Source organism: Ostrinia furnacalis, unplaced genomic scaffold (assembly GCF_004193835.3).
Source record: "Ostrinia furnacalis isolate ACB-3 unplaced genomic scaffold, ASM419383v2 OfSCF2804, whole genome shotgun sequence".
Taxonomy (NCBI): domain Eukaryota; kingdom Metazoa; phylum Arthropoda; class Insecta; order Lepidoptera; family Crambidae; genus Ostrinia; species Ostrinia furnacalis.
Genome location: NW_021133043.1, coordinates 295,026 through 320,480, shown reverse-complemented (window position 1 = coordinate 320,480; position 25,455 = coordinate 295,026). Strand labels below are relative to the sequence as shown.

The 25,455-nt window shown below is 45.1% G+C and overlaps 2 protein-coding genes across 15 annotated transcripts in view; one reads left to right on the top strand and one right to left on the bottom strand.

Annotated features, from left to right (window-relative positions):
* sw (cytoplasmic dynein 1 intermediate chain short wing) overlaps positions 1–24,102 on the top strand; it is a 33,683-nt gene extending 9,581 nt beyond the window's left edge. For 7 of the 14 annotated variants that reach the window (XM_028309629.1, XM_028309625.1, XM_028309622.1 and 4 more), the window contains 9 exons: positions 877–1,047; positions 2,354–2,510; positions 3,386–3,640; positions 5,063–5,180; positions 7,806–8,037; positions 18,394–18,554; positions 20,963–21,103; positions 21,888–22,013; positions 22,576–24,102. In XM_028309629.1, coding sequence (XP_028165430.1) covers positions 877–1,047; positions 2,354–2,510; positions 3,386–3,640; positions 5,063–5,180; positions 7,806–8,037; positions 18,394–18,554; positions 20,963–21,103; positions 21,888–22,013; positions 22,576–22,740 — 1,526 coding nt within the window. In that variant the 3' untranslated portion in view covers positions 22,741–24,102. Of the gene's footprint in view, positions 1–876; positions 1,048–2,353; positions 2,511–3,385; positions 3,641–5,062; positions 5,181–7,805; positions 8,038–10,579; positions 10,716–18,393; positions 18,555–18,625; positions 18,822–20,962; positions 21,104–21,887; positions 22,014–22,575 lie in introns of those variants that run through there. The other 7 variants (XM_028309631.1, XM_028309628.1, XM_028309627.1 and 4 more) reach the window with 3 other exon arrangements.
* A 245-nt stretch (positions 24,103–24,347) lies between these two features.
* LOC114356442 (peptide deformylase, mitochondrial) lies at positions 24,348–25,270 on the bottom strand. The gene is made up of 3 exons (XM_028309633.1): positions 24,832–25,270; positions 24,633–24,753; positions 24,348–24,555 (listed from the first exon to the last, which is right to left on the bottom strand). The coding sequence occupies exons 1-3, from the start codon at positions 25,165–25,167 to the stop codon at positions 24,362–24,364; spliced, it is 651 nt and encodes a 216-aa protein (XP_028165434.1). The 5' UTR covers positions 25,168–25,270; the 3' UTR covers positions 24,348–24,361.
* Between the last annotated feature and the right edge of the window lie 185 nt (positions 25,271–25,455).

Here is a 25,455-nt window from a genome sequence, read left to right as displayed (position 1 = left end):
GCAAGTAGTTTCTTTCTTCTCTTGACAGACCACAACGGTTCGTCAGCAGTCGTGTGTGTCATGTGAAACCTCGCGCTTAAGTTGTGCTAATATTTCCGACCATAGTCTAATACACTCGATCATCATCACCCATGAACACGTAGTTATCATGGTTTGCTTAATATGTAAGCAGTTTGTTGCATTATACATTCCTACTTGTGATAATAATCTTTGGATTTTTAATTTTTGCATTACATTTGCTAGCCTATCAATTTACATTAATATTTCCATTTACAATACGTATTTTAGTGCTACTGATCCATTTTTTGATCTGTATCTCCATGCCATTTAATCTGACACTAGCTTGCCAACTGCTTACGTATTACCGAACTAAATCATCTAGTTAGGGCACAAAAGTAGTTATCATATAGTGCAACGATTGATTTTACACGATCTATTTTCATGAAGTTCTCAAAACCTTTCAATTAATGTTTATCAGGAGCCTTACCATTTCAGTTGTTCATTCAGTGACAAAATATAATGTTCTATCTATCCATGAATTGCCCTACAAGGGATAGAATTTAACCAAATATCTGTCTCTAATAGAGCATCGTGTATAGTTTGGCCGTTAAAGGTGAAAATGAGTAACTTCATGTAATTAAATTCTTTATTACGCACGGCCGATTTACGCAAACGTAAATAATTCTGATTGGAGCCTCGACCACATGAAATTGCAAGCATCAGCAGTTTTCAACATAAATTGAGGCCTGTTTCCACCAAAGTAAAGTAACATAACATATCGTCAAGATAACCAGTCTTTCTTTAGTAAATCAGCCGTGCGCAACAGGCTGTAGCTTCCCGCGCGCGCGGCAAGGGCCATTCTTATTCACCGTCCAGTGCTTACATTCGACGGCGACGGCGCGCGGCAAGGCGACGACGAGGAGGCGGCGTTCCACGGCAAACTGCCGCCCGGCATCCTGCCGCACGGCCTGCCCACCGTCAAGGAGGTGCAGCCGGCTGTTACCGCCGCGCCGGTGGAGAAGAAAGAGGAGGAGAAAGAGAAGAAAGGTGCGTTGATAGTTGATACTTTATTGTGGTTTTGGCCCGGTTTCCACCTAGACGGAGCGGAGGGGAAATGTGTTTTGAATAACCAATCAGATTTTTTCATTTAGGAATCCAGGAAATCGGATTGGTAATTCAAAATACTTTTTCGCTCCGCTTTGGTGGAAACCGGGCCTTACGCGGGTTTCGTTAATTTATAGCCTACCTATGTGCTGTTCTGATGTACAGTCGCGGAATGAAAAGGTTCGTCACCTTAGTGTCGGTTTTCGCTTGCACTAGGTACTGTAAGAGTCAAACCTGCCAACATAACAGTGCAAGAAACAGTCCTGCTAACATTTAAATAAATAAATAATAATAAATAAATATCCTTGGACATTTTACACTGCGCCTCTAGTCCCAAACTAAGCAAAGCTTGTACTATGGGTACTAGACGACGGGATAAACATACTTATATACTTTTTTTTTTGTAAATACATACATATTATACATAGAAAACACCCAGACCCGTCACAGAAATTAAAATTCATCATTTCAATTTCTGCCCGGCCGGGAATCGAACCCGGGACCTCTCGGCATAGTAGTCCGTTCTGAACCACTACACCAAACGGCCGAAATAAATATGACGTTTGCTAACGAATAAGGTTTTGCTTGTTTATTTTTCTATCCCATCAGTGCAATGCAATGATGACATTGACCAATTGACAATAGTTTTTTTTTATTTAATAGAAATAATAATGGCAGGTTGAACCAACAAGAAGGTTTTAGTTTATCAATCATAATAATCTTCTTGACAAGATAAATCGTCAAACAACTTTAATCTGAATAATTTTGAACTTTACTGACGAACAGTTAAAGATGATTTTCTCTAACTCGAGATTATTCTGTAACATAGTTTCAAAAGGTAATATGTGCTCGCGATTCGTTGAAGGAATCAATTTGAAAACTGACGAACCTTTTCATTCCGTGACTGTACATTAAGTTATTACATTGAAAAGTTAAATTGCTTTAATGCTCTTACTAAAACATCTATTCGCAATCCTTCTTCCACCCCTGTTTCTTCTACCTCGCGAATCGGAATTTGGAAGAGTTTGTAACTGTCTTTGAGAGTAAATGGAATAAATGGGTGACCTTTTTTGGCAACTAAGTAATTTTTTTTCTTTTTTATGTATGTCTTTGTTCCCTGAATCTGTTGTTGTCAAAATAAAATTATTTTCTTTCTTTCTTTCTTTCTTTCTTTCTTTCTAAATGTTAAAATTCAAAGCCAAGTTTGAACACGCACAGAGGCAGAACGTAACGTAGCAATGTTTTCCAGTGCGCGAGCTGAGCGTGGATGAGAAGCAAACCATCATGCTGTCAGCCGAGTTCCAGCGGTTCATCAGCCGCGCCGGCCGCGTCATCGAGCGCGCGCTGGCCGAGTCCGTCGACATCTACACCGACTACACCGGCGGCGGCGACGCCGAGAACGCGCTGTGAGTCATAGTTCTAGTTCCATAGTTCCAGCGGTTCATCAGCCGCGCCGGCCGCGTCATCGAGCGCGCGCTGGCCGAGTCCGTCGACATCTACACCGACTACACCGGCGGCGGCGACGCCGAGAACGCGCTGTGAGTTATAGTTCCAGTTCCATAGGTTCAGCGGGTCAGCAGCCGCGCTGGCCGCGTCATCGAGCGCGCGCTGGCCGAGTCCGTCGACATCTACACCGACTACACCGGCGGCGGCGACGCCGAGAACGCGCTGTGAGTCATAGTTCTAGTTCCATAGTTCCAGCGAGTCATCAGACGCGCCGGCTGCGTCATCGAGCGCGCGCTGGCCGAGTCCGTCGACATCTACACCGACTACACCGGCGGCGGCGACGCCGAGAACGCGCTGTGAGTTATAGTTCCAGTTACATAGTTCCAGCGAGTCATCAGACGCGCCGGCCGCGTCATCAAGTCCCACCCTTACACTTCAATGTCTCCTCAATGACGACCAAGTCACCCGCTCAACATTCTACGATGTGTGCTGGCCGCTTTTTGCGCTTTGTCATTCTTATCGATTCCGGAAAAGAATAGATTCCCATTCCTCCAAATTATAAAACGTAATTCAGTATTGACTATGCTAAAGCCTGGTCCGTGAGCACGTAGAATCCCGTCCAATGACCCCAAGCTACCCATCCCTATCGCTCGCGCGTAATTATATTGCTGTCGCGCTCGCACACTCACTGCGGGCGCCCGTCGCACAGTCGCGACAGCAACATAATTACGCGCGAGTGATAGGGATAGGTAGCTTGGGGTCATTGGACGGGATTCTACGTGCTCACGGACCAGGCTTTACAGGCTATGAAATAATATATTCTTTTGTTTTCCAGCGACGACAAGTCCGACGCTCGCCTATCCCTCGTCCGCACATTCTACGACGAGCGTTGGTCGCGCGGACGTTGCGTGACGTGCCTGGACTGGTCCGCGGCTCATCCCGAACTCATGCTGGCGTCCTACCACAACAGCGACGACGCGCCGCACGACCCCGACGGCGTGTGCCTCGTGTGGAACACCAAGTTCAAGAAGAACACGCCCGAGGACATCTTCCACTGCCAGTCGCCCGTCATGAGCGCCACCTTCGCTAGGTGAGTGCCACACTAGCAGCGTTGCCAGACGTCCCGATTTTGGCGGGACGTCCCGATTTTTTAATCAAATTTAAATGTCCCGCGCGGGACAGGCTCGGTCCCGCTTTTCGGAGAGAAACACTCACTTCACCAGACTATTGTTTGAAACGCCATATTATTGTAAATAATACCTAAAACTTTTTTAATTTCGATATTTTTTCTTTTTTTATTCTAAAGACGAATTTAATGATAGAGTAAATCTGTACCTCTAGCATGAACAACTTTCGTCTTCGAATCGTTTGCGTATTCGATAAAGTTCGATACTCAACCTTCGAATTAAACGATAACGTGACAATTTTGATTCTTAAAATAAGTTTCCTGCAACCATTTCTTACACTAAGTTCACTTTACGACACGTCCACAAGGGTGCTGTTGTAGTTTTCGTACTAAATCTTTTGATGGCGATTTGAGTACGCAAACGATTTGAACTCGAAAGATTTTCGTGCTAGTAGTACTGATTTAAAATATTTTTTTTTGTAAAAATACATTTTCTATGGCTACTTTTGCTATCTATTGTCACGTAAACGTAATTTTAAGTCAAATAAAAAGATAAATATTTGAAAACCTTTGATTATTATACGTTTTTTAACTATGTCCCGATTTTGACGGAAGAATCCCGCTATTTTCACTCAAAAAGTACCAAAGTCCCGACTTGGCGAAAAAAAAAACTGGCAACGCTGCACACTAGGCACACCCGGGCCCATGCTGGCGTCCTGCCACAACAGCGACGGCGTGTGCCTCGTGTGGAACACCAAGTTCAAGAAGAACACGCCCGAGGACATCTTCCACTGCCAGTCGCCCGTCATGAGCGCCACCTTCGCTAGGTGAGGACCACGTGACGCGATTTAGACTTAATTAGATTTCACTGCAAAGCAGCAGCTCTGTATACAAATGCATGCAGCAACTGCACAACAACTATACAGAGTGTCCCAAAACCCAACGTCAAGTTCAAAGTCACACTAACTCACAATAATTCCTTTCCAGTTACTTCATCATTTCAGCCATAGGACGTCCACTGCTGAACATAGGCCTCGCCTAATGCTTTCCACGTTGATCGATTGGTAGCGGCCTGCGTCCAGCGCTTCCCTGCTACCTTTACGATATTTCGTCGTCGTCGTCGTGTTCCAGTTACTTATTTGACCGCATTATGTTGCGTTTTTGCAACTTTGGTCAACTCATTACCAAAATTCATTAAAATTACTTCAGTGTTTTAAGCACCAACTGCTGTATTAATAAATGATTGTCTTCTCAGCACTGGCCCATTTATTGTCCCGAAGCAGTGGTAGGGTTAATATTGGGACGTGTAAAAGCGCTTTTTTAAAGCCTATTTGCAAAAATAAATGAATTTTATGAATTTATGAATTTTTATTGTGTTGACGTCAGGTTCCACCCGAACCTGATCCTGGGCGGCACGTACTCGGGGCAGATCGTGCTGTGGGACAACCGCGTGCAGAAGCGCACGCCTGTACAGCGCACGCCGCTGTCCTCGCTCGCGCACACGGTAAATACACTTTCACCTAGCTAGTACCGTACGAGTACTACCAGGCCTGTTCATCTCCGCGAGTTTACATCGAAACAAACACGCACGATGGCCCCCTACAGGATTACTATTCGACAAGGCCTCACATACGAGCGAGCATTGACACGAACACGTATTCTTGTTAAATCATGTATTTCCTCCGCCATTTTCTGCAGTTTGGCACCTCACGTCACATCATTTTACCGAAGTCAGCCCTATAGCTTCGGCGCAGTACCAATCACTGACGTTTGTCAACAAAATGGTGCTTGTTGAGACAAGCTGAATTTACACTATATTGTTAATGACATTGAGCATACATTTTTTTTAAATACCTTCGCGAAGTAAAACTTCTGTACGTAGTACTTATCATTATTCTGTGGTACTACTACTAATTTGCAGTCTTAGATATAAGAAGACGTGTGGTTCCAGCATAGGGGAATAGGACTAATCCCACTCTCCTAGTGGTTTTAAAAGGCGACTAAGGGACGAGTATAGGAACATTGGGCTTCTCCAATCCATCTGGTCCAATTCTCAATATGCCTCTGGTTTTGGAAGGGACGGTAGCTTAGGTACCGTAGAGGTGCACTAAGAAAGGAATTCCCGAAATTCCCACGGCAACGGGAATTAGCGGGAAAATCCTTTTCTATGAAAAATCTAAACCGCTTAAGTTAGACGCTTGAAATTTGGCATGCAGGTACCTTAGTAAACTTAAAGCTTAGTTACAATAGGATATTACAAAATTCCCACGGGAACGGAAGTTAGCGGGAAAAAACATTTGTATGAAAAAATCTAAACCGCGTAAGATAGATGAAGGGGGTAAAATGGGATCCACGCGTACGAAGTCGCGGGCAGCCACTAGTACTACACTATAGGGCAGTTACACTAAGCGGGAAATCACCGACACACGGAAAAACTACTGAAGTGCGTGTTTATAAATTTTGCGCATAGTGTAACTGCGTCATTACATCTAATGGTACTTACTAATTTGCTGATATAGTAGCAGTAGCAGCTCTCTGGTTCCAAATAGAATAGGACCACTCCCATTCTTTTCCATTCTACTTTTATTACAGCTAACAATACTTGCTGACTTGCAGATATACAGTGTGTCCGGGCATGTAGTGATCAAACTTTAAGGGCGTAATCTATGGACAATTTTATCGATGAAAATACTTCAAATTTGGGGCCTGACCCATTCCTCGAAAAATTACATCGATTTAAGTTTTTAATTTTTAGTTTACACCTCTTCTTTAAAAAACAAGTGAAAGCGTGGGTATCTTAACATTAATAGGCAAATATTTTATATCATGCGATAGCCAATAAAATTATCTATTAGTAGAAGAAGGAAGCAGACACAAGTTTCATACATTTTATGGGAGTAAGAATGGATTTAATTAGAAAAATACATTACTTTTTTCACTTCTTTTTCAGTTATTTTCCAACACAAGAAAAACCAGGTCGTTAAGGTATGTTTTATTTGCATTGTATTTTTAGTATTTGAGCTATTCTACAAAACGAATGTAAATTTATTAGTCTACGTCTATTAGTTTCGACGTAATTGTTGAACAAAGATACCCCTTCCCAGCGGTTTCCATAGTAATCGGAATAGGTTGTGTGATTCTTTCAGGCAGTGCATTTTCGCATGTCGCGTGCGCTATGGAAACCGCTGGGAAGGGGTATCTTTGTTCAACAATTACGTCGAAACTAATAGACGTAGACTAATAAATTTACATTCGTTTTGTAGAATAGCTCAAATACTAAAAATACAATGCAAATAAAACATACCTTAACGACCTGGTTTTTCTTGTGTTGGAAAATAACTGAAAAAGAACTGAAAAAAGTAATGTATTTTTCTAATTGAATCCATTCTTACTCCTATAAAATGTATGAAACTTGTGTCTGCTTTCTTCTTCTACTAATAGATAATTTTATTGGCTATTGCATGATATAAAATATTTGCCTATTAATGTGAAGCTACCCACGCTTTCACTTGTTTTTTAAAGAAGAGGTGTAAACTAAAAATTAAAAACTTAAATCGATGTAATTTTTCGAGATATGGGTCAGGCCCCAAATTTGAAGTATTTTCATCGATAAAATTGTCAATAGATTACGCCCTTAAAGTTTGATCACTACATGCCCGGACACACTGTACATAGAAGACGTGCGGTGGTAGCGTGGAATAGAACCACTCCCACTCTTCCAGTGGTTGTAGTGCGACTTTGGGACAAGTATGGGAATATCAGGCTTCTCCAACCCGACTAGAAATGCGTGGGGAATGTAAATTTAAATTCAAATTCAAACGTTTATTGCATGTCACATTACAATTTATATGTTGTTGCAAAATAGAGGTATACATGTGACGCCTTACAAGGGCATAGCAAAACATCAGAGAGAGGGTTAGTATTTACCTTAAATAGGTTAAATACTCCATTTGACTCGCAGAATTTGGAGAGGGTCGTGCTCTTGAAGTAGATATGAAATGAACTGTTAGTGCTAATGACCTAAAGCCGTCTTTTCCAAGTGTCTTTACAGGTGTTTTATTTTGCGTTACTTTGCGAAATATTGCTGGAATTTTAGTCATGATACTAATCATCCTTCGTATACCTACAGCACCCAGTATACTGCCTCTCAGTGGTAGGCAGCCAGAACGCGCACAACCTCATCTCGGTGTCCACCGACGGTCGCATGTGCACTTGGTCGCTGGACATGCTGTCCGCGCCGCAAGAGACGCTGGAGCTGCAGCACCGCCAGAGCAAGGCCGTGGCCGTTACCTGCATGGGCTTCCCACACGGAGACGTCAACAACTTCGTGCTGGGCAGCGAGGACGGCAACATGTACACCGGTGAGGATACCCAACACTCAATTGTTTATTGCATCCATAATATTACAGAGTCATCACAGTCATCTCGTTTCCATACACCAGCCAGTGGATCCTGTTTCAGAGATGCGCAGACGCAGCTCAATAGCATCTCACATCTAAAGCCTGGTCCGTGAGCACGTAGAGTTTTGTCCAATGACCCCAAGCTACCCATCCTTATCGCTCGCGTGTAATTATATTGCTGTCGCGACTGTGCGACGGGCGCCCGCAGTGAGTGTGCGAGCGCGACAGCAACATAATTACGCGCGAGCGATAAGGATGGGTAGCTTGGGGTCATTGGACAAAATTCTACGTGCTCACGGACCAGGCTTTAGAAACATCCTAATTAAGAGATACGCAGGCGCAGCCGAATAACGTCACACATCTCGTTTCCATTCTCGTTTTTCTCGGACTAATCTTGAATCTCGTTTTCACCACTGAAGCTTCGTATAGCTACCTTAATAACTTCGTGCTGGGCAGCGAGGACGGCAACATGTACACCGGTGAGTGGCTGCTGTTGCCAGGGTTCGAGGATATATATCAAGGGATATATATCAAGATATATATCGGATATATATCCGATATATATCAAGCCGGTTTTGATGATATATATCAACTTTTAAAATTTGTTACTGTATTTGTACTTTTTGACATAAGATTTTTATTTTTTTAGTTGATTTGGCCGTATTTCAAAGATATTTTATGTTTTTGCTTTATTTGTCTGATTTTAAGTTTTAAAAACATTAAAAACATGTTTATGTAACACATATGCATAGTATTCATGAATAATGCAATAAAATAATATTATGGCTTTCATACAAAATTGATATATATCAAAGTTGATATATATCGGATATATATCATAAATATCCGATATTTTGATATTTATAATAAATATCGGATATTTTCGAACCCTGGCTGTTGCAGAGATGTGCAGGCGCAGCCGAATAGAACTAATCTCAAATCTTGTTTTCACCACCGAGGTGTCAATAGACTCCCGCTCAGCATTTATCCTGACGACTAACTAATTACGTCAAGAACTTCGTGCTATGCAGAGAATGACATCATGTACACTGGTGAGTGGTTGCTGTCGGGACACGCTGGCGCAACTGAATAGGAACTAAGCCAAACGCCGAAGCTTCATTTATAGTCTGGTCCGTGAGCTCGTAGAATTTTGTCCAATGACCCCTAGCTACCCATCCTTATCGCTCGCGCGTAATTATGTTGCTGTCGCGCTCGCACACTAACTACGGGTGCCAGTCGCACAGTCGCGACAGCAATATGATTACGCGCGAGCGATAAGGATGGGTAGCTTGGGGTCATTGGACAAAATTCTACGTGCTCACGGACCAGGCTTTAGAAAGATCCTAATTAAGAGATACGCAGGCGCAGCCGAATAGTGTCTCACATCTCGTTTCCATACACCAGTCAGTGGATCCTGTTGCAGAGATGCGCAGGCAAATAGGACTAATCTTGAATCTCGTTTTCACCACTGAAGCTTCGTATAGCTTAATAACATCGTGCTGGGCAGCGAGGACGGCAACATGTACACCGGTGAGTGGCTGCTGTTGCAGAGATGCGCAGGCGCAACTAAATAGGACTGATCTCAAATCTTGTTTTCACCACCGCTGTGTCAATAGGCTCCCGCTCAGCAATCCTGACGACAAACTAATTACGTCAAGAACTTCGAGCTATGCAGAGAATGGCATCATGTACACTGGTGAGTGGCTACTGTTACAGAGATGCGCTGGCGCAACTGAATAGGATTAAGCCGAACGCCGAAGCTTCATTTAGCTACGTCAATAACTTCATGCTAGGCAGCGAGGACGGCAACATACCTGCATGGGCTTCCCGCACGGAGACGTCAACAACTTCGTGCTGGGCAGCGAGGACGGCAACATGTACACCGGTGAGGATACTCAAGACTTAATTATTTATTGCATTCATAATGTTACAGAGGTAAAGCCTGGTCCGTGAGCGCGTAGAATTTTGTCCAATGACCCCAAGCTACCCATCCTTATCGCTCGCGCGTAATTATATTGCTGTCGCGACTGTGCGACGGGCGCCCGCAGTGAGTGTGCGAGCGCGACAACAACATAATTACGCGCGAGCGATAAGAATGGGTGGCTTGGGGTCATTGGACAAAATTCTACGTGCTCACAGACCAGGCTTTAGAAATATCCTAATTAAGAGATACGCAGGCGCAGCCGAATAGTGTCTCACATCTCGTTTCCATACACCAGTCAGTGAATCCTGTTGCAGAGATGCGCAGTGCGCAGGCAAATAGGACTAATCTAGAATCTCGTTTTCACCGCTGAAGCTTCGTATAGTTACGTCAAGAATTTCGTGCTAGGCAGCGAGGACGGCAACATGTACACCGGTGAGTTATCCTGCCCTAGTGATGCGCAGGCGAGGCTAATCTCAAATCAAGTTTTCACCGCTGAAACTTCATATAGCCACGTCAATAATTTCGTGCTGGGCTGCGAGGACGGCAACATGTATACCGGTGAGTGGCTGCTGTTGGGACATGCTGTCCGCGCCGCAAGAGACGCTGGAGCTGCAGCACCGCCAGAGCAAGGCCGTGGCCGTCACCTGCATGGGCTTCCCGCACGGGGACGTCAACAACTTCGTGCTGGGCAGCGAGGACGGGAATATGTATACCGGTGAGTGGCTGCTGTTTCAGAAATGCGCATGCGCAGCCAAATTCCTGATCATCACTTACCATCAGATGAGATACAGGTCAAGAGCTTCCTCGTTGTGGATTAAAAAAAATGTCGAAACTAGTTTTCACCATTGAAGCTTCGTATAACTACGTTAATAACTTTGTGCTGGGCAGCGAGGACGGCAATATGTATACCGGTGAGTGGCTGCTGATGGGATACGCTGGCGCAACTGAATAGGATTAAGCCGAACGCCGAAGCTTCATTTATAGTCTGGTCCGTGAGTTCGTAGAATTTTGTCCAATGACCCCAAGCCACCCATCCTTATCGCTCGCGCGTAATTATGTTGCTATCGCGCTCGCACACTCACTGCGGGTGCCAGTCGCACAGTCACGACAGCAATGGACCGGGATTTAGCTACGTCATTAACTTCATGCTAGGCAGCGAGGACGGCAACATACCTGCATGGGCTTCCCGCACGGAGACGTCAAAAACTTCGTGCTGGGCAGCGAGGACGGGAATATGTACACCGGTGAGTGGCTGCTGTTGCAGAAATGCGCATGCGCAGCCAAATTCCTGATCATCACTTACCATCAGATGAGATACAGGCACAGAATAAGTAATAGTACAGGTACAGAAGGATTACTCCGCAAGACGATTTAAATAAATGCGAGTCTTGCTACGACGCGATACAGTGGAATTCAGCTCGCACAGCACTACGTACCTACAATTTTATTCACCTAAAAGTTTTGTCTCTTTCTATCGCGTGCCTCTGAACTCTTCTTACGCTGTTAGGGTTGCTGTCTAGTGAAAAAATAATTAATCTACTTATTTGTAACGAGGTACGTATATACACACACCGGCAGATTTAGCGGAACGCAAAAAAANCCTCCTCCTAACGACAGAAATGATCAATCTGTACCGTTGGTTACTGCCATGGGTGGTCGATACTGATCAACGACGTCTTACGGCAGCCGATTTGTATGCATGGCCGTTACTTCTCATTTCATCTGCCTTAATGATTTCTGACGGTGCTAAGCTGGGCATAATAAACCCTTATAAGTAACTGAATGCTTACACAACAAAATTCTCAGAAAAAAACATCTTTCACGTAAAAGAAATCCAAATTAGCAAAAGCTTCATTCAATTCAAAACACTCAACGAAACTGTTGATGGGGTAATTTAAACAAAATAATTAAAAAAATATACTGTTGGCAATTTTTTTTTTCATATTTAGAATTAAATTAAAAAATAATGTCATAATTAGGCATTTTTTTCCTAAAATAATGATGATATTGATGCTTTTTTTTCCGTTCCTCTAAATCTGCCGGTGTGTGTAGGTAAGTATGCATTCATTATGGAAAACCTTGGGAGAGGCCTTTGTCCAGCAGTGGACGTCATTTGGCTGAAACGAACGAACGCATTCTGAGCAGTAGTCATAGTAGGTTAGGTTCCTATACTATCCTAAGAATTATTGATTACCTACATGGCCAACATACCTTTCAGCATCTTTGGGAAGCGAAAAAAAAAGATAAATCCGGTAGATTTATTTTCGAATTTAAACACCCGAACGCCGCACAATTTTTCTTTCTCTTTATTTTCATTTTTAAATAATACTTCGATCATAGAATTATAATCATACTACAACGCACGCCAGCGTCCTGACGAGCGCGCGCGTGACACTCGACTAATATAATACCCGCCGGCGGGGCGCTTCGCTGTAGGTAATTATCGGATGTACCGCGCGGAGTGAGCCAGGCCTGATACAGGTCAAGAGCTTCCTCGTTGTGGATTAAAAAAAATGACGAAACTAGTTTTCACCATTGAAGCTTCGTATAACTACGTTAATAACTTGCTGGGCAGCGAGGACGGCAATATGTACATACACCGGTGAGTGGCTGCTGTTGGGATACGCTGGCGCAACTGAATAGGATTAAGCCGAACGCCGAAGCTTCATTTATAGTCTGGTCCGTGAGCTCGTAGAATTCTGTCCAATAACCCCTAGCTACCCATCCTTATCGCTCGCGCGTAATTATGTTGCTATCGCGCTCGCACACTCACTGCGGGTGCCAGTCGCACAGTCGCGACAGCAATATAATTACGCGCGAGCGATAACGATGGGTAGCTTGGGGTCATTGGACAAAATTCTACGTGCTCACGGACCAGGCTTTAGAAAAGATCCTAATTAAGAGATGCGTAGGCGCAGCCGAATAGTGTCTCACATCTCGTTTCCATACACCAGTCAGTGGATCCTGTTGCAGAGATGCGCAGGCAAATAGGACTAATCTTGAATCTCGTTTTCACCACTGAAGCTTCGTATAGTTACGTTACAACTTCGTATTAGGCAGCGAGGACGGCAACATCTACACCGGTGAGTTATCTTGCCCTAGAGATGCGCAGGCGAATAGGCTAATCTCAAATCAAGTTTTCACCGCTGAAACTTCATATAGCCACGTCAATAATTTCGTGCTGGGCTGCGAGGACGGAAACATGTACACCGGTGAGTGGCTGCTGTTGGGACACGCTCTCCGCGCCGCAAGAGACGCTGGAGCTGCAGCACCGCCAGAGCAAGGCCGTGGCCGTCACCTGCATGGGCTTCCCGCACGGGGACGTCAACAACTTCGTGCTGGGCAGCGAGGACGGGAATATGTACACCGGTGAGTGGCTGCTGTTTCAGAAATGCGCATGCGCAGCCAAATTCCTGATCATCACTTACCATCAGATGAGATACAGGTCAAGAGCTTCCTCGTTGTGGATTAAAAACAATGTCGAAACTAGTTTTCACCATTGAAGCTTCGTATAACTATGTGCTGGGCAGCGAGGACGGCAATATGTATACCGGTGAGTGGCTGCTGTTGGGATACGCTGGCGCAACTGAATAGTATTAAGCCGAACGCCGAAGCTTCATTTATAGTCTGGTCCGTGAGCTCGTAGTATTTTGTCCAATGACCCCAAGCTACCCATCCTTATCGCAACATAATTACGCGCGAGCGATAAGGATGGGTAGCTTGGGTTCATTGGACAAAATTCTACGTGCTCACGGACCAGGCTTTAGAAAGATCCTAATTAAGAGATGCGCAGGCGCAGCCGAATAGTGTCTCACATCTCGTTTCCATACACCAGTCAGTGGATCCTCTTGCAGAAATGCGCAGGCAAATAGGACTAATCTTGAATCTCGTTTTCACCACTAAAGCTTCGTATAGTTACGTCAACAACTTCGTACTAGGCAGCGAGGACGGCAACATGTACACCGGTGAGTGGCTGCTGTTGCAGAGATGCGCTGGCGCAACTAAATAGGACTAATCTCAAATCTTGTTTTCACCACCGCTGTGTCAATAGGCTCCCGCTCAGCATTTATCCTGACAACTAATTACGTCAAGAACTTCGTGCTATGCAGAGAATGGCATCATGTACACTGGTGAGTGGCTACTGTTACAGAGATGCGCTGGCGCAACAGAATAGGATTAAGCCGAACGCCGAAGCTTCATTTAGCTACGTCAATAACTTCATGCTAGGCAGCGAGGACGGCAAGTCAATTCCAAATGACCATGACATTGGGTTTGTTTACATTTGGTATCGCTTCTCGTTGGCCGTATTTTAGAGAGATCCTAACTAAGCCAAACAGCGTCTCACATCTAGTTTCCATACACCAGTCAGTCCTGTTTCAGAGATGCGCAGACGCAGCTCAATAGCATTTCACATCTAGTTTGTTCCAACAAAACTCTTGTCCTGTANGGCTCAGTCACTCTTACTCCTCGAGTGTCTTTAAGGTTATTTCTGGCTTGAACAGCAGGTAACCGCGACTTTCTGAAAACTCGAAGTTGTAAAAAACGGTCATCCCGTCGCGAAGTACGCCTTTTTCTGACTTGAACCCTCCTCCTAACGACAGAAATGATCAATCTGTACCGTTGGTTACTGCCATGGGTGGTCGATACTGATCAACGACGTCTTACGGCAGCCGATTTGTATGCATGGCCGTTACTTCTCATTTCATCTGCCTTAATGATTTCTGATGGTGCTAAGCTGGGCATAATAAACCCTTATAAGTAACTGAATGCTTACACAACAAAATTCTCAGAAAAAAACATCTTTCACGTAAAAGAAATCCAAATTAGCAAAAGCTTCATTCAATTCAAAACACTCAACGAAACTGTTGATGGGGTAATTTAAACAAAATAATTAAAAAAATATACTGTTGGCAATTTTTTTTTTCATATTTAGAATTAAATTAAAAAATAATGTCATAATTAGGCATTTTTTTCCTAAAATAATGATGATATTGATGCTTTTTTTTCCGTTCCTCTAAATCTGCCGGTGTGTGTAGGTAAGTATGCATTCATTATGGAAAACCTTGGGAGAGGCCTTTGTCCAGCAGTGGACGTCATTTGGCTGAAACGAACGAACGCATTCTGAGCAGTAGTCATAGTAGGTTAGGTTCCTATACTATCCTAAGAATTATTGATTACCTACATGGCCAACATACCTTTCAGCATCTTTGGGAAGCGAAAAAAAAAGATAAATCCGGTAGATTTATTTTCGAATTTAAACACCCGAACGCCGCACAATTTTTCTTTCTCTTTATTTTCATTTTTAAATAATACTTCGATCATAGAATTATAATCATACTACAACGCACGCCAGCGTCCTGACGAGCGCGCGCGTGACACTCGACTAATATAATACCCGCCGGCGGGGCGCTTCGCTGTAGGTAATTATCGGATGTACCGCGCGGAGTGAGCCAGGCCTGATACAGGTCAAGAGCTTCCTCGTTGTGGATTAAAAAAAATGACGAAACTAGTTTTCACCATTGAAGCTTCGTATAACTACGTTAATAACTTGCTGGGCAGCGAGGACGGCAATATGTACATACACCGGTGAGTGGCTGCTGTTGGGATACGCTGGCGCAACTGAATAGGATTAAGCCGAACGCCGAAGCTTCATTTATAGTCTGGTCCGTGAGCTCGTAGAATTCTGTCCAATAACCCCTAGCTACCCATCCTTATCGCTCGCGCGTAATTATGTTGCTATCGCGCTCGCACACTCACTGCGGGTGCCAGTCGCACAGTCGCGACAGCAATATAATTACGCGCGAGCGATAACGATGGGTAGCTTGGGGTCATTGGACAAAATTCTACGTGCTCACGGACCAGGCTTTAGAAAAGATCCTAATTAAGAGATGCGTAGGCGCAGCCGAATAGTGTCTCACATCTCGTTTCCATACACCAGTCAGTGGATCCTGTTGCAGAGATGCGCAGGCAAATAGGACTAATCTTGAATCTCGTTTTCACCACTGAAGCTTCGTATAGTTACGTTACAACTTCGTATTAGGCAGCGAGGACGGCAACATCTACACCGGTGAGTTATCTTGCCCTAGAGATGCGCAGGCGAATAGGCTAATCTCAAATCAAGTTTTCACCGCTGAAACTTCATATAGCCACGTCAATAATTTCGTGCTGGGCTGCGAGGACGGAAACATGTACACCGGTGAGTGGCTGCTGTTGGGACACGCTCTCCGCGCCGCAAGAGACGCTGGAGCTGCAGCACCGCCAGAGCAAGGCCGTGGCCGTCACCTGCATGGGCTTCCCGCACGGGGACGTCAACAACTTCGTGCTGGGCAGCGAGGACGGGAATATGTACACCGGTGAGTGGCTGCTGTTTCAGAAATGCGCATGCGCAGCCAAATTCCTGATCATCACTTACCATCAGATGAGATACAGGTCAAGAGCTTCCTCGTTGTGGATTAAAAACAATGTCGAAACTAGTTTTCACCATTGAAGCTTCGTATAACTTTGTGCTGGGCAGCGAGGACGGCAATATGTATACCGGTGAGTGGCTGCTGTTGGGATACGCTGGCGCAACTGAATAGTATTAAGCCGAACGCCGAAGCTTCATTTATAGTCTGGTCCGTGAGCTCGTAGTATTTTGTCCAATGACCCCAAGCTACCCATCCTTATCGCAACATAATTACGCGCGAGCGATAAGGATGGGTAGCTTGGGTTCATTGGACAAAATTCTACGTGCTCACGGACCAGGCTTTAGAAAGATCCTAATTAAGAGATGCGCAGGCGCAGCCGAATAGTGTCTCACATCTCGTTTCCATACACCAGTCAGTGGATCCTCTTGCAGAAATGCGCAGGCAAATAGGACTAATCTTGAATCTCGTTTTCACCACTAAAGCTTCGTATAGTTACGTCAACAACTTCGTACTAGGCAGCGAGGACGGCAACATGTACACCGGTGAGTGGCTGCTGTTGCAGAGATGCGCTGGCGCAACTAAATAGGACTAATCTCAAATCTTGTTTTCACCACCGCTGTGTCAATAGGCTCCCGCTCAGCATTTATCCTGACAACTAATTACGTCAAGAACTTCGTGCTATGCAGAGAATGGCATCATGTACACTGGTGAGTGGCTACTGTTACAGAGATGCGCTGGCGCAACAGAATAGGATTAAGCCGAACGCCGAAGCTTCATTTAGCTACGTCAATAACTTCATGCTAGGCAGCGAGGACGGCAAGTCAATTCCAAATGACCATGACATTGGGTTTGTTTACATTTGGTATCGCTTCTCGTTGGCCGTATTTTAGAGAGATCCTAACTAAGCCAAACAGCGTCTCACATCTAGTTTCCATACACCAGTCAGTCCTGTTTCAGAGATGCGCAGACGCAGCTCAATAGCATTTCACATCTAGTTTGTTCCAACAAAACTCTTGTCCTGTAGCCAATAGTTATAGGCAAACAATAAAGGTTGAGTGGTCCCCAAGATAGCTGACTGTCTTGGAACGCGTAGCTAAAGAATATAGTAACGTGTCTGAAGTCGTTGCAACACACCACCCTCTAATGTATTCAAAGCTTTATGTAGACAGGCCACTGCTACACTAGTGTCTTTTAAACGTCGTCAGTCGAATCTAACGCTGAATACAGCGGGGTAAGGGAGATGTGTTACTTGTCCGAAAAAAAGTTGAGTTGGTGTCTTGCAGACGTGACGTCAGCGCTGCGTAGTGACGTTGCGCAGGCGCTGGCTAGACGACGATTTTGAAAAGACGTTAGTGTGAGAGAGGGTAGAACCACAGAATAATAATAAGTACTACGTACAGAAGTTTTACTTCGCGAAGGTATTTAAAAAAATGTATGCTCAATGTCATTAACAATATGGNCAAAATAAAGAGATAATTAAAATAAAATAAAATAACATATATTTTTTAAATATTTAGTCGTTTTTATTTAATAAAAAATCATCGAAACGAAATTTCAATTTTTCAGTTTTGAACAAAAATTAGAAATTGTGGCCAGATTAAAAATTAGGGTAGCTTATCACTATCCAAATGAATGAATTAATGATGGGTATTTCCCCCTCTTGCTCTGATGATGGTTTCCATTCATCTGAGCATGCTGCAGTTAATGATATGAAGGGTATTTTGGGGCAATGTCTGCCATTCCTCTAGTAACGCGTTANGTTAAATACTGCACAGTATTTAGTACACCATTTTTTTTTATTTTCTTCTATCATACACAAGAATACGCGTGCGTGAGTCAATGTTCGCTCGTATGTGAGGCTGTGTCGAATAGTATCCTGTAGGTGGGCCATCGTGCGTGTTTTGTTTTCGATGTAAACTCACGGAGATGAACAGGCCTGGTAGAACCTTCGAAACAATTCGTGACATAAACCCTGTATATTCCCAGGGAGCCTGTACGGCCAACGCGCGGGCGTGTCAGAATGCATCGAGGCGCACGCGGGCCCGGTGACGGCGCTGTCGTGGCACGCCGCGCCCGCCGCCGCCGACCTGGCGCACCTCTACCTCACCGCGTCCGTCGACTGGAGCGTCAAGCTGTGGAGCTCCAAGGTCAGTGTAGTAAGGCTGGGTCGGGTGTAGTGTGATGAAGGGCCCGGTGACGGCGCTGTAGTGTGATGAAGGGCCCGGTGACGGCGCTGTCGTGGCACGCCGCGCCCGCCGCCGCCGACCTGGCGCACCTCTACCTCACCGCGTCCGTCGACTGGAGCGTCAAGCTGTGGAGCTCCAAGGTCAGTGTAGTAAGGCTGGGTCGGGTGTAGTGTGATGAAGGGCCCGGTGACGGCGCTGTCGTGTGATGAAGGGCCCGGTGACGGCGCTGTCGTGTGATGAAGGGCCCGGTGACGGCGCTGTCGTGTGATGAAGGGCCCGGTGACGGCGCTGTCGTGGCACGCCGCGCCCGCCGCCGCCGACCTGGCGCACCTCTACCTCACCGCGTCCGTCGACTGGAGCGTCAAGCTGTGGAGCTCCAAGGTCAGTGTAGTAAGGCTGGGTCGGGTGTAGTGTGATGAAGGGCCCGGTGACGGCGCTGTCGTGTGATGAAGGGCCCGGTGACGGCGCTGTCGTGTGATGAAGGGCCCGGTGACGGCGCTGTCGTGTGATGAAGGGCCCGGTGACGGCGCTGTCGTGTGATGAAGGGCCCGGTGACGGCGCTGTCGTGGCACGCCGCGCCCGCCGCCGCCGACCTGGCGCACCTCTACCTCACCGCGTCCGTCGACTGGAGCGTCAAGCTGTGGAGCTCCAAGGTACGAATCCCACCACCACCCATGGTTCTTCCTGCCTCACGGCGTACGAACCGAATCTCGGGAGAGCGCGCGGGTACTTGCTCTGGGCTCTATCCCCGGGCGCTTCGCTTGACTCCCTTCAAATTTCTCTTATCCTTGTCCCTTCTCATTGTCAATTCTCCCCCTTCTGGGGCTTGACACCACAAATACGGTACTTCGCGTCGGGCCGCTAGCGTTGATGAATGTCATCACTTCTTCTCATAACTTCGCCTGATTGTGTGCCAGGAGTGCGCGAACTCGCGCAGCGCGATCCAATTACTACGACTACTCGTGAGGTCCTGTTGATAAACAGGTCCTTGCTCGGCTCTCCGTATCGCATTCAGCATCTTCTGTGAGCTTCGTCATATAGGTTACATTCCCAAAGCGCGTGGTCGCGGCTCTCTTCGACTTCCTCGCCGCATGGGCATAGTGCAGACTCGCACAGCGTCATCTTATGTAGACGCTGCCTGAAGCACCCGTATAGCTCCAAGGTCAGTGCGGTAGTTGAGGCTGGGTCGGGTGTAGTGTGATGAAGGGCCCGGTGACGGCGCTGTCGTGGCACGCCGCGCCCGCCGCCGACCTGGCCACCTGGACCTCACCGCGTCCGTCGACTGGAGCGTCAAGCTGTGGAGCTCCAAGGTCAGTGCGGTCGTTAAAGGCTTCGGCAGACCAAACGCAGGGCAGTAGCAGCGCTGATTGAATGTGGGCCCGCGCAAGTTTTAATACAAGAAACTCTTTGAAGTGTGTCACACCAAATTTGAACGCGGGCCCGCGCTCCAACCGCGCCATACTGCAACTGCCGAACGACAAACCAGGCGGCGCGGGCGCGGGACAGAAGCGACGCGAACGCGGGCCCGCGCTGTTGTATTACTATGGCGGCCATATTAGCATGACACACCGGACGCAGCGGGCGGTAGCAGCGCATTGAAAGCGGTTTTCGAATATTAATTTTTTTACAACCGCCCACGTTGCAACTGCTTTGAAACTGCCGCTGCCTTCAGTGTGCCTACTGCTACGGGTCAGTTGACCCGCGTTTGGTCTGTGGAAGCCTTTAGGCTGGGTAGGAAGGTAGTGTGATAAATACAGGGCGATGAAGCGCGTTATGGTCGGAGACATGCCTTGCATGATCGAGATCAGGAAAATTAAAGTAGCTCCAAAATCGGCAAACTTAAGTGCCAGTGGGCGGGATACACACATAGCTCGTAAAGCTAACGACCACTGGGCAGATCATTTCTCGAGTTGCGACCACAGGTCGGCAGACGTAGTTTGTGCAGGCCTTTCAATGGTTCTGCTTCTGACGACGATCAGTCAGGAAGATCGCGGGTAGTACTTGGATGCGGGCATAGCAGGAAAGGTTATTGTGGAAATCCTTGGGGAGGCTTTTGTTCAGCAGTGGACGTCATTTGGTTGGAACTAAAACCATGATATTTAATATATAACATCACTAGTGCTGGGTGCGATATGAGCGCACGCGGCACCTATCGCTCTCTGGCCTGGATGATGTCGAACAAATCACACACAGCTAAAAAATTGCATGCAGCCGCAGGAGTCAGGACGCTTGCAGCTTACAACCGGCCAATCTGTAATCATTGGAAGAGTGGATGTCTGAAATGTTGATGATGAATCAATTTAATTAGAAATAATAATTTTTAGGTTATATGATCATAATTATATTTAGACGTCTTTCTAATTCTTCAGGAGAACAAGGCGCTGTATTCGTTCGAGGACTCCGGCGACTACGTGTCGGACGTGCGCTGGTCGCCCGCGCACCCGGCGCTGTTCGCCGCCGTGGACGCGGCCGGCCGCCTCGACCTGTGGAACCTCAACCGCGACACCGAGGTGAGGCCTGTGTGAGCGAGCACTGTCGCTGTAGCAGGGGACAGACGATGACTAGCGCTGTGCTCGCTCGAGGACATCGAGGCAAGCACCAGCGCTGTGCACTCTGGACGGTGAGCACTAGCGGACAGCTAGGTGATCCAGGGATGTTATGGATATCCGTAACCTTAACCGAAACTTTCGGATATCCGAAATAAAAAAATATCCGTAACCGTAACCGAAACCGGTATAATATTATTCCTATATCCATAACCGAAACTACATATCCATAACATCCCTATGATAACTAACCCTGTGCTTGCTCAACCAATGCGAGGCGATAACTGTACTCGCTGTACTGAGTACAGCTAGCGTCTAGCGGCTAGACGGTGAACAATAGCGACAGAACAACAGTTATGACTAGCGCTGTGCTCACTCGACCACAATGAGGCGAGAATTCGCTCGATTGAGCGTGAGCTTAAGTAGCTTGAGCAGCTTAGCGGACAGCTAGGTAATGACAAGCGATGTTCATCCACAACGAAGTGACATTTAGTGCTGTGCTCGTTTGACGACAACGGGTGTGATCCACCTTTTATACCTTTAATATAGCGGGGCTACTCCGAAAAACAAATGTTGCCATCTCTCTCATGCAAACCGAAATGCCAGCATGAGCGACGGTAACTAATATACCTGCAACTTTTTAAACGGCGTTTGAGAGAAGTCCTACTGATATCATTAGGGGTCTGCAATCAGCGGAACAACCTGACAGCACTTCTACATCAATTAATTTAGACATAAATGTCCGCAGGTGCCGATCGCGTCAATCCAAGCAGAAGGCGGCGTGGCGTTCAACCGTGTATCGTGGACGCCGGCCGGCACGCACGTCACCGCCGGCGACGACGCCGGCAAGATATGGGTCTACGAGCTGGCTGAGGTACGCACGTACTACATAGTTCACCAATGTGTTTATTGAATCTGTTTACTGCTTTTTTGCTACTGGCCATTCTGAGTACATGTTTAAGATTCCATCATCTAATTCTAACTAAGGGGAAAAAATGCAGTAGCCTAACCTGTGAATAGCTAAAGACCGGTCTCCGAGCACATAGAATTTTGACCAATGACCCCAAGCTACCCATCCTTATCGCTCGCGCGTAATTATGTTGCTGTCACGCTCGCACACTCACTGCGGCCGCCCGTCGCACAGTCGCGACAGCAATATTATTACGCGTGAGCGATAAGGATGGATAGCTTGGAGTCATTGGACAAAATTCTACGTGCTCGGCGATCAGACTATAGCTAGCATATTTTCGCGCAAACGACCGATCGCGCTCATGTCCTTTCGAGCAAGTGTCCATCCACGCAAATCGTTTTTCGCGCTTGTCTTTCGCACAAGTGTACCAGAACAAAAAAAATCGATCCTTTTTCTTGATCTTTGAATGCCCAAGACTTTAGATGATGACTGTTAATAAAATACTAACAACAAGGTATCGTTCCAGCACGTAGCCCAACCGCGGCACGACGAGTGGACCAAGTTCGTGTACACGTTACAAGAGCTGCGCAACAACCAGGCGGACGAGGAGAGCGACCGCCTCAGCCTGGCCGCCTCCGGCCCGCCGTCGCTCACGTCGCTCACATCGCTCGCCAGCAACCCGCTGCGGTAGGCGGGCCCACTAGAGATGACCGGTTATCGATAGTTTAGATAACGATAGATTTTTGACTCCGATAATCGTTTAGTGGTATAGATGTTCTGAACCAAAATCGTATAAAGTGGCATAGATGTCCTACACTGAACCAAATCGTATAGAATGGCATGGATGTCCTACACTGAACCAAAATCGTATAAAGTGGCATAGATTTCCTAACCGTCCCACCCGTGATCCGTTGAATGGGGGCGCCACCGTCAATACTGGATCACTGTTTCCCTGATTTCACAGAGCTGCTACAAAAAAGTGAAGAATCGTGGAACTATTATTACTATTTGTAAGTTATCAATGGTATTGTCATATTTTGCATTGTTGATAGTCTGACTATAGTTATCGATATTGATAGAAGCTATCGAGCGGCATCTCTACACGCAAAACTCATTATTCCAATTTGGTTCCTCAATGGGAACGCAAACCGCACGGGTGACCAGGTCGCACCCTGCTAAGAACACTTACCATGAACATGCTCTTTCTTACTTCACTTGCCAGTTATTTTGGGCTGGAAAACCAATAGCTAAACTTATCAGAATTGGTGACACCCCTAAGAATATCTCATTAAAATTATATTATCAATGTTACAGTGTAAAGAGGGTAGTAAGTGTTGGATCAAATTGATCTCAAAAGATCATGTTATGCTTGCTGATTACAGCGAGGCAAGAAAGATAAAATAGGTGCCCTGAAAAGGGCCTAATGAATTTGAAGAATACTTGGAAGCTTGATGACTTGTGCTATCCAGTCATCTATCTCACTAAACTAACCAACAAGAATTAGTAACTAATCTGCAATCGAAAATTGTTATGAGATGAAGAGTTGGAGATGAATTTGGTTGTTTGATTAGTGATGGACTAATAAGATATTATTCTGGAATTATTGGTTGATTCTGCAGGATTGTCAAAAATTTTGGTGGTATGATAAGGTGAAATGAATTTACTGTTTCGGTATACTATATCAAGCATACCATAACTTTTTATTCAGAACTTTTATAATGTTAATGTTTATGTAGGTAGATAGAACCAACTATTAAATTATAATCACTATAAACTTTATAATAGCACAGATATAACAACATTAATTTTAGATCAAATAGATATTATTTTAAAAACATTTAAATATCTCAAATATTAACATAGGTATCTCTGTTTGGATACTATCAACATAGCTCTAATAGAATAAGGTGATAAGATGTTGTCTCCTTAGAAACATTTGATTCATAGTTACTGATTTTTTCTGCTTTACATATTATTGCAGCTATAATATAAGGAAAATTTTCAGTCACGGTACTATTTTGCAGAAATATTAGATTGTAGGCTCATTATTTTTGTACTGAATTTAGATAACTTGAAACCTGTTATTTATCAATGTTTCCAATTGCTATCCTTGTAAAAGTGCTAAATAATTTTTCAGGTCATTAAAAGTATAATTATTGTAAAGCAGGTCTTTATATATTTATGCAGTTATGCTTTAAAAACATGTAATACTTGAATAAATTATGCTTAAAAATATTTGACCTTTTCTTTTATGAATAGGGTCAGCTTATGCACCTATGTTTCAATTAATACAATTTATAGATTGCTAATTTTTATTCAGGGTTGAATGGTATTACAACTTTTCCCTTAGACAGGTTGACTTCCTCCCAGCAAGCGCATGTCAGGGTCCTTCGCTCCATCAGGTCCGTGAACATCTTTCCGTCTAGATGATCCATCTCATGCTGCGCGATCCTAGCTGGCCAGAGTTTGAACACGCGAGTTGCACTCTCGCCATTTTCGTCATACCCTGAAACAAGATTTTTCTTAAGTTATTTATTGTGCTAAACATACAAGATATCAAAATATACTGATAATGATTCTTACCTGTTACTTCTACTTCTCTGTATCTAGGCACCTCTGCTGAATACCCTTGTACACTCTCACATCCTTCCATATAAATTACCTTTTGATAATCAACCACCTTTATCTTTGGATTTATGAACACCTAAAAAAGGATTTAATTTGAATAAACATGATTCCAATTCAATATTATTGAGTTCAACTATAAAGAATACTTACTTACAGTGAACGGTACGACTGACATACCCTTCGACTTTGCGATTTCAGGAGGTACTGCAGAGATTTGTTTGGCTGTATGTCTCATCACAAACATTCTCATGTTCACTCCTATTTGTGGTGCCGACATACCGACGCTGCCGTATTTATGCAGAACGAGTCGGAGCTTATTTATCACTTTCTGGACTTCCTCACTTTTAATTTTATCCACTGGAACTGGATCAGATACTTTACGTAACCTAGGGTCTCCAATTTGAACGACATGCTCATATGGAGGCGATGTTTTCCCTCGGCTGGGAGACAAGCGAGCATACCAGTTTAGAACTTTCCTCATAGCACCCATTTTAAACGTTTATTAACGTAGCGTACTAATTATTTATTTCAATATTTAATCATGTTTTTAAATTTGAGGTTATGCAGTCAGCTGGAAGCAAATGTCAATGTCAATTTTTGTGACAAAATAGTGATGCCATATTTAGCTTTTATTCGATTAGCAGGTATCGATAGTACAGGCGAAATGCCTTGCGTTTGCGTTTCTTTTTTCGGATGTAACTGCGCGAAAAGCGCGTGATATTCTTTTACGCACGTGTTTTTTGCGAATCCATTTATCAACGCAAGTGTCCGAGTGCGC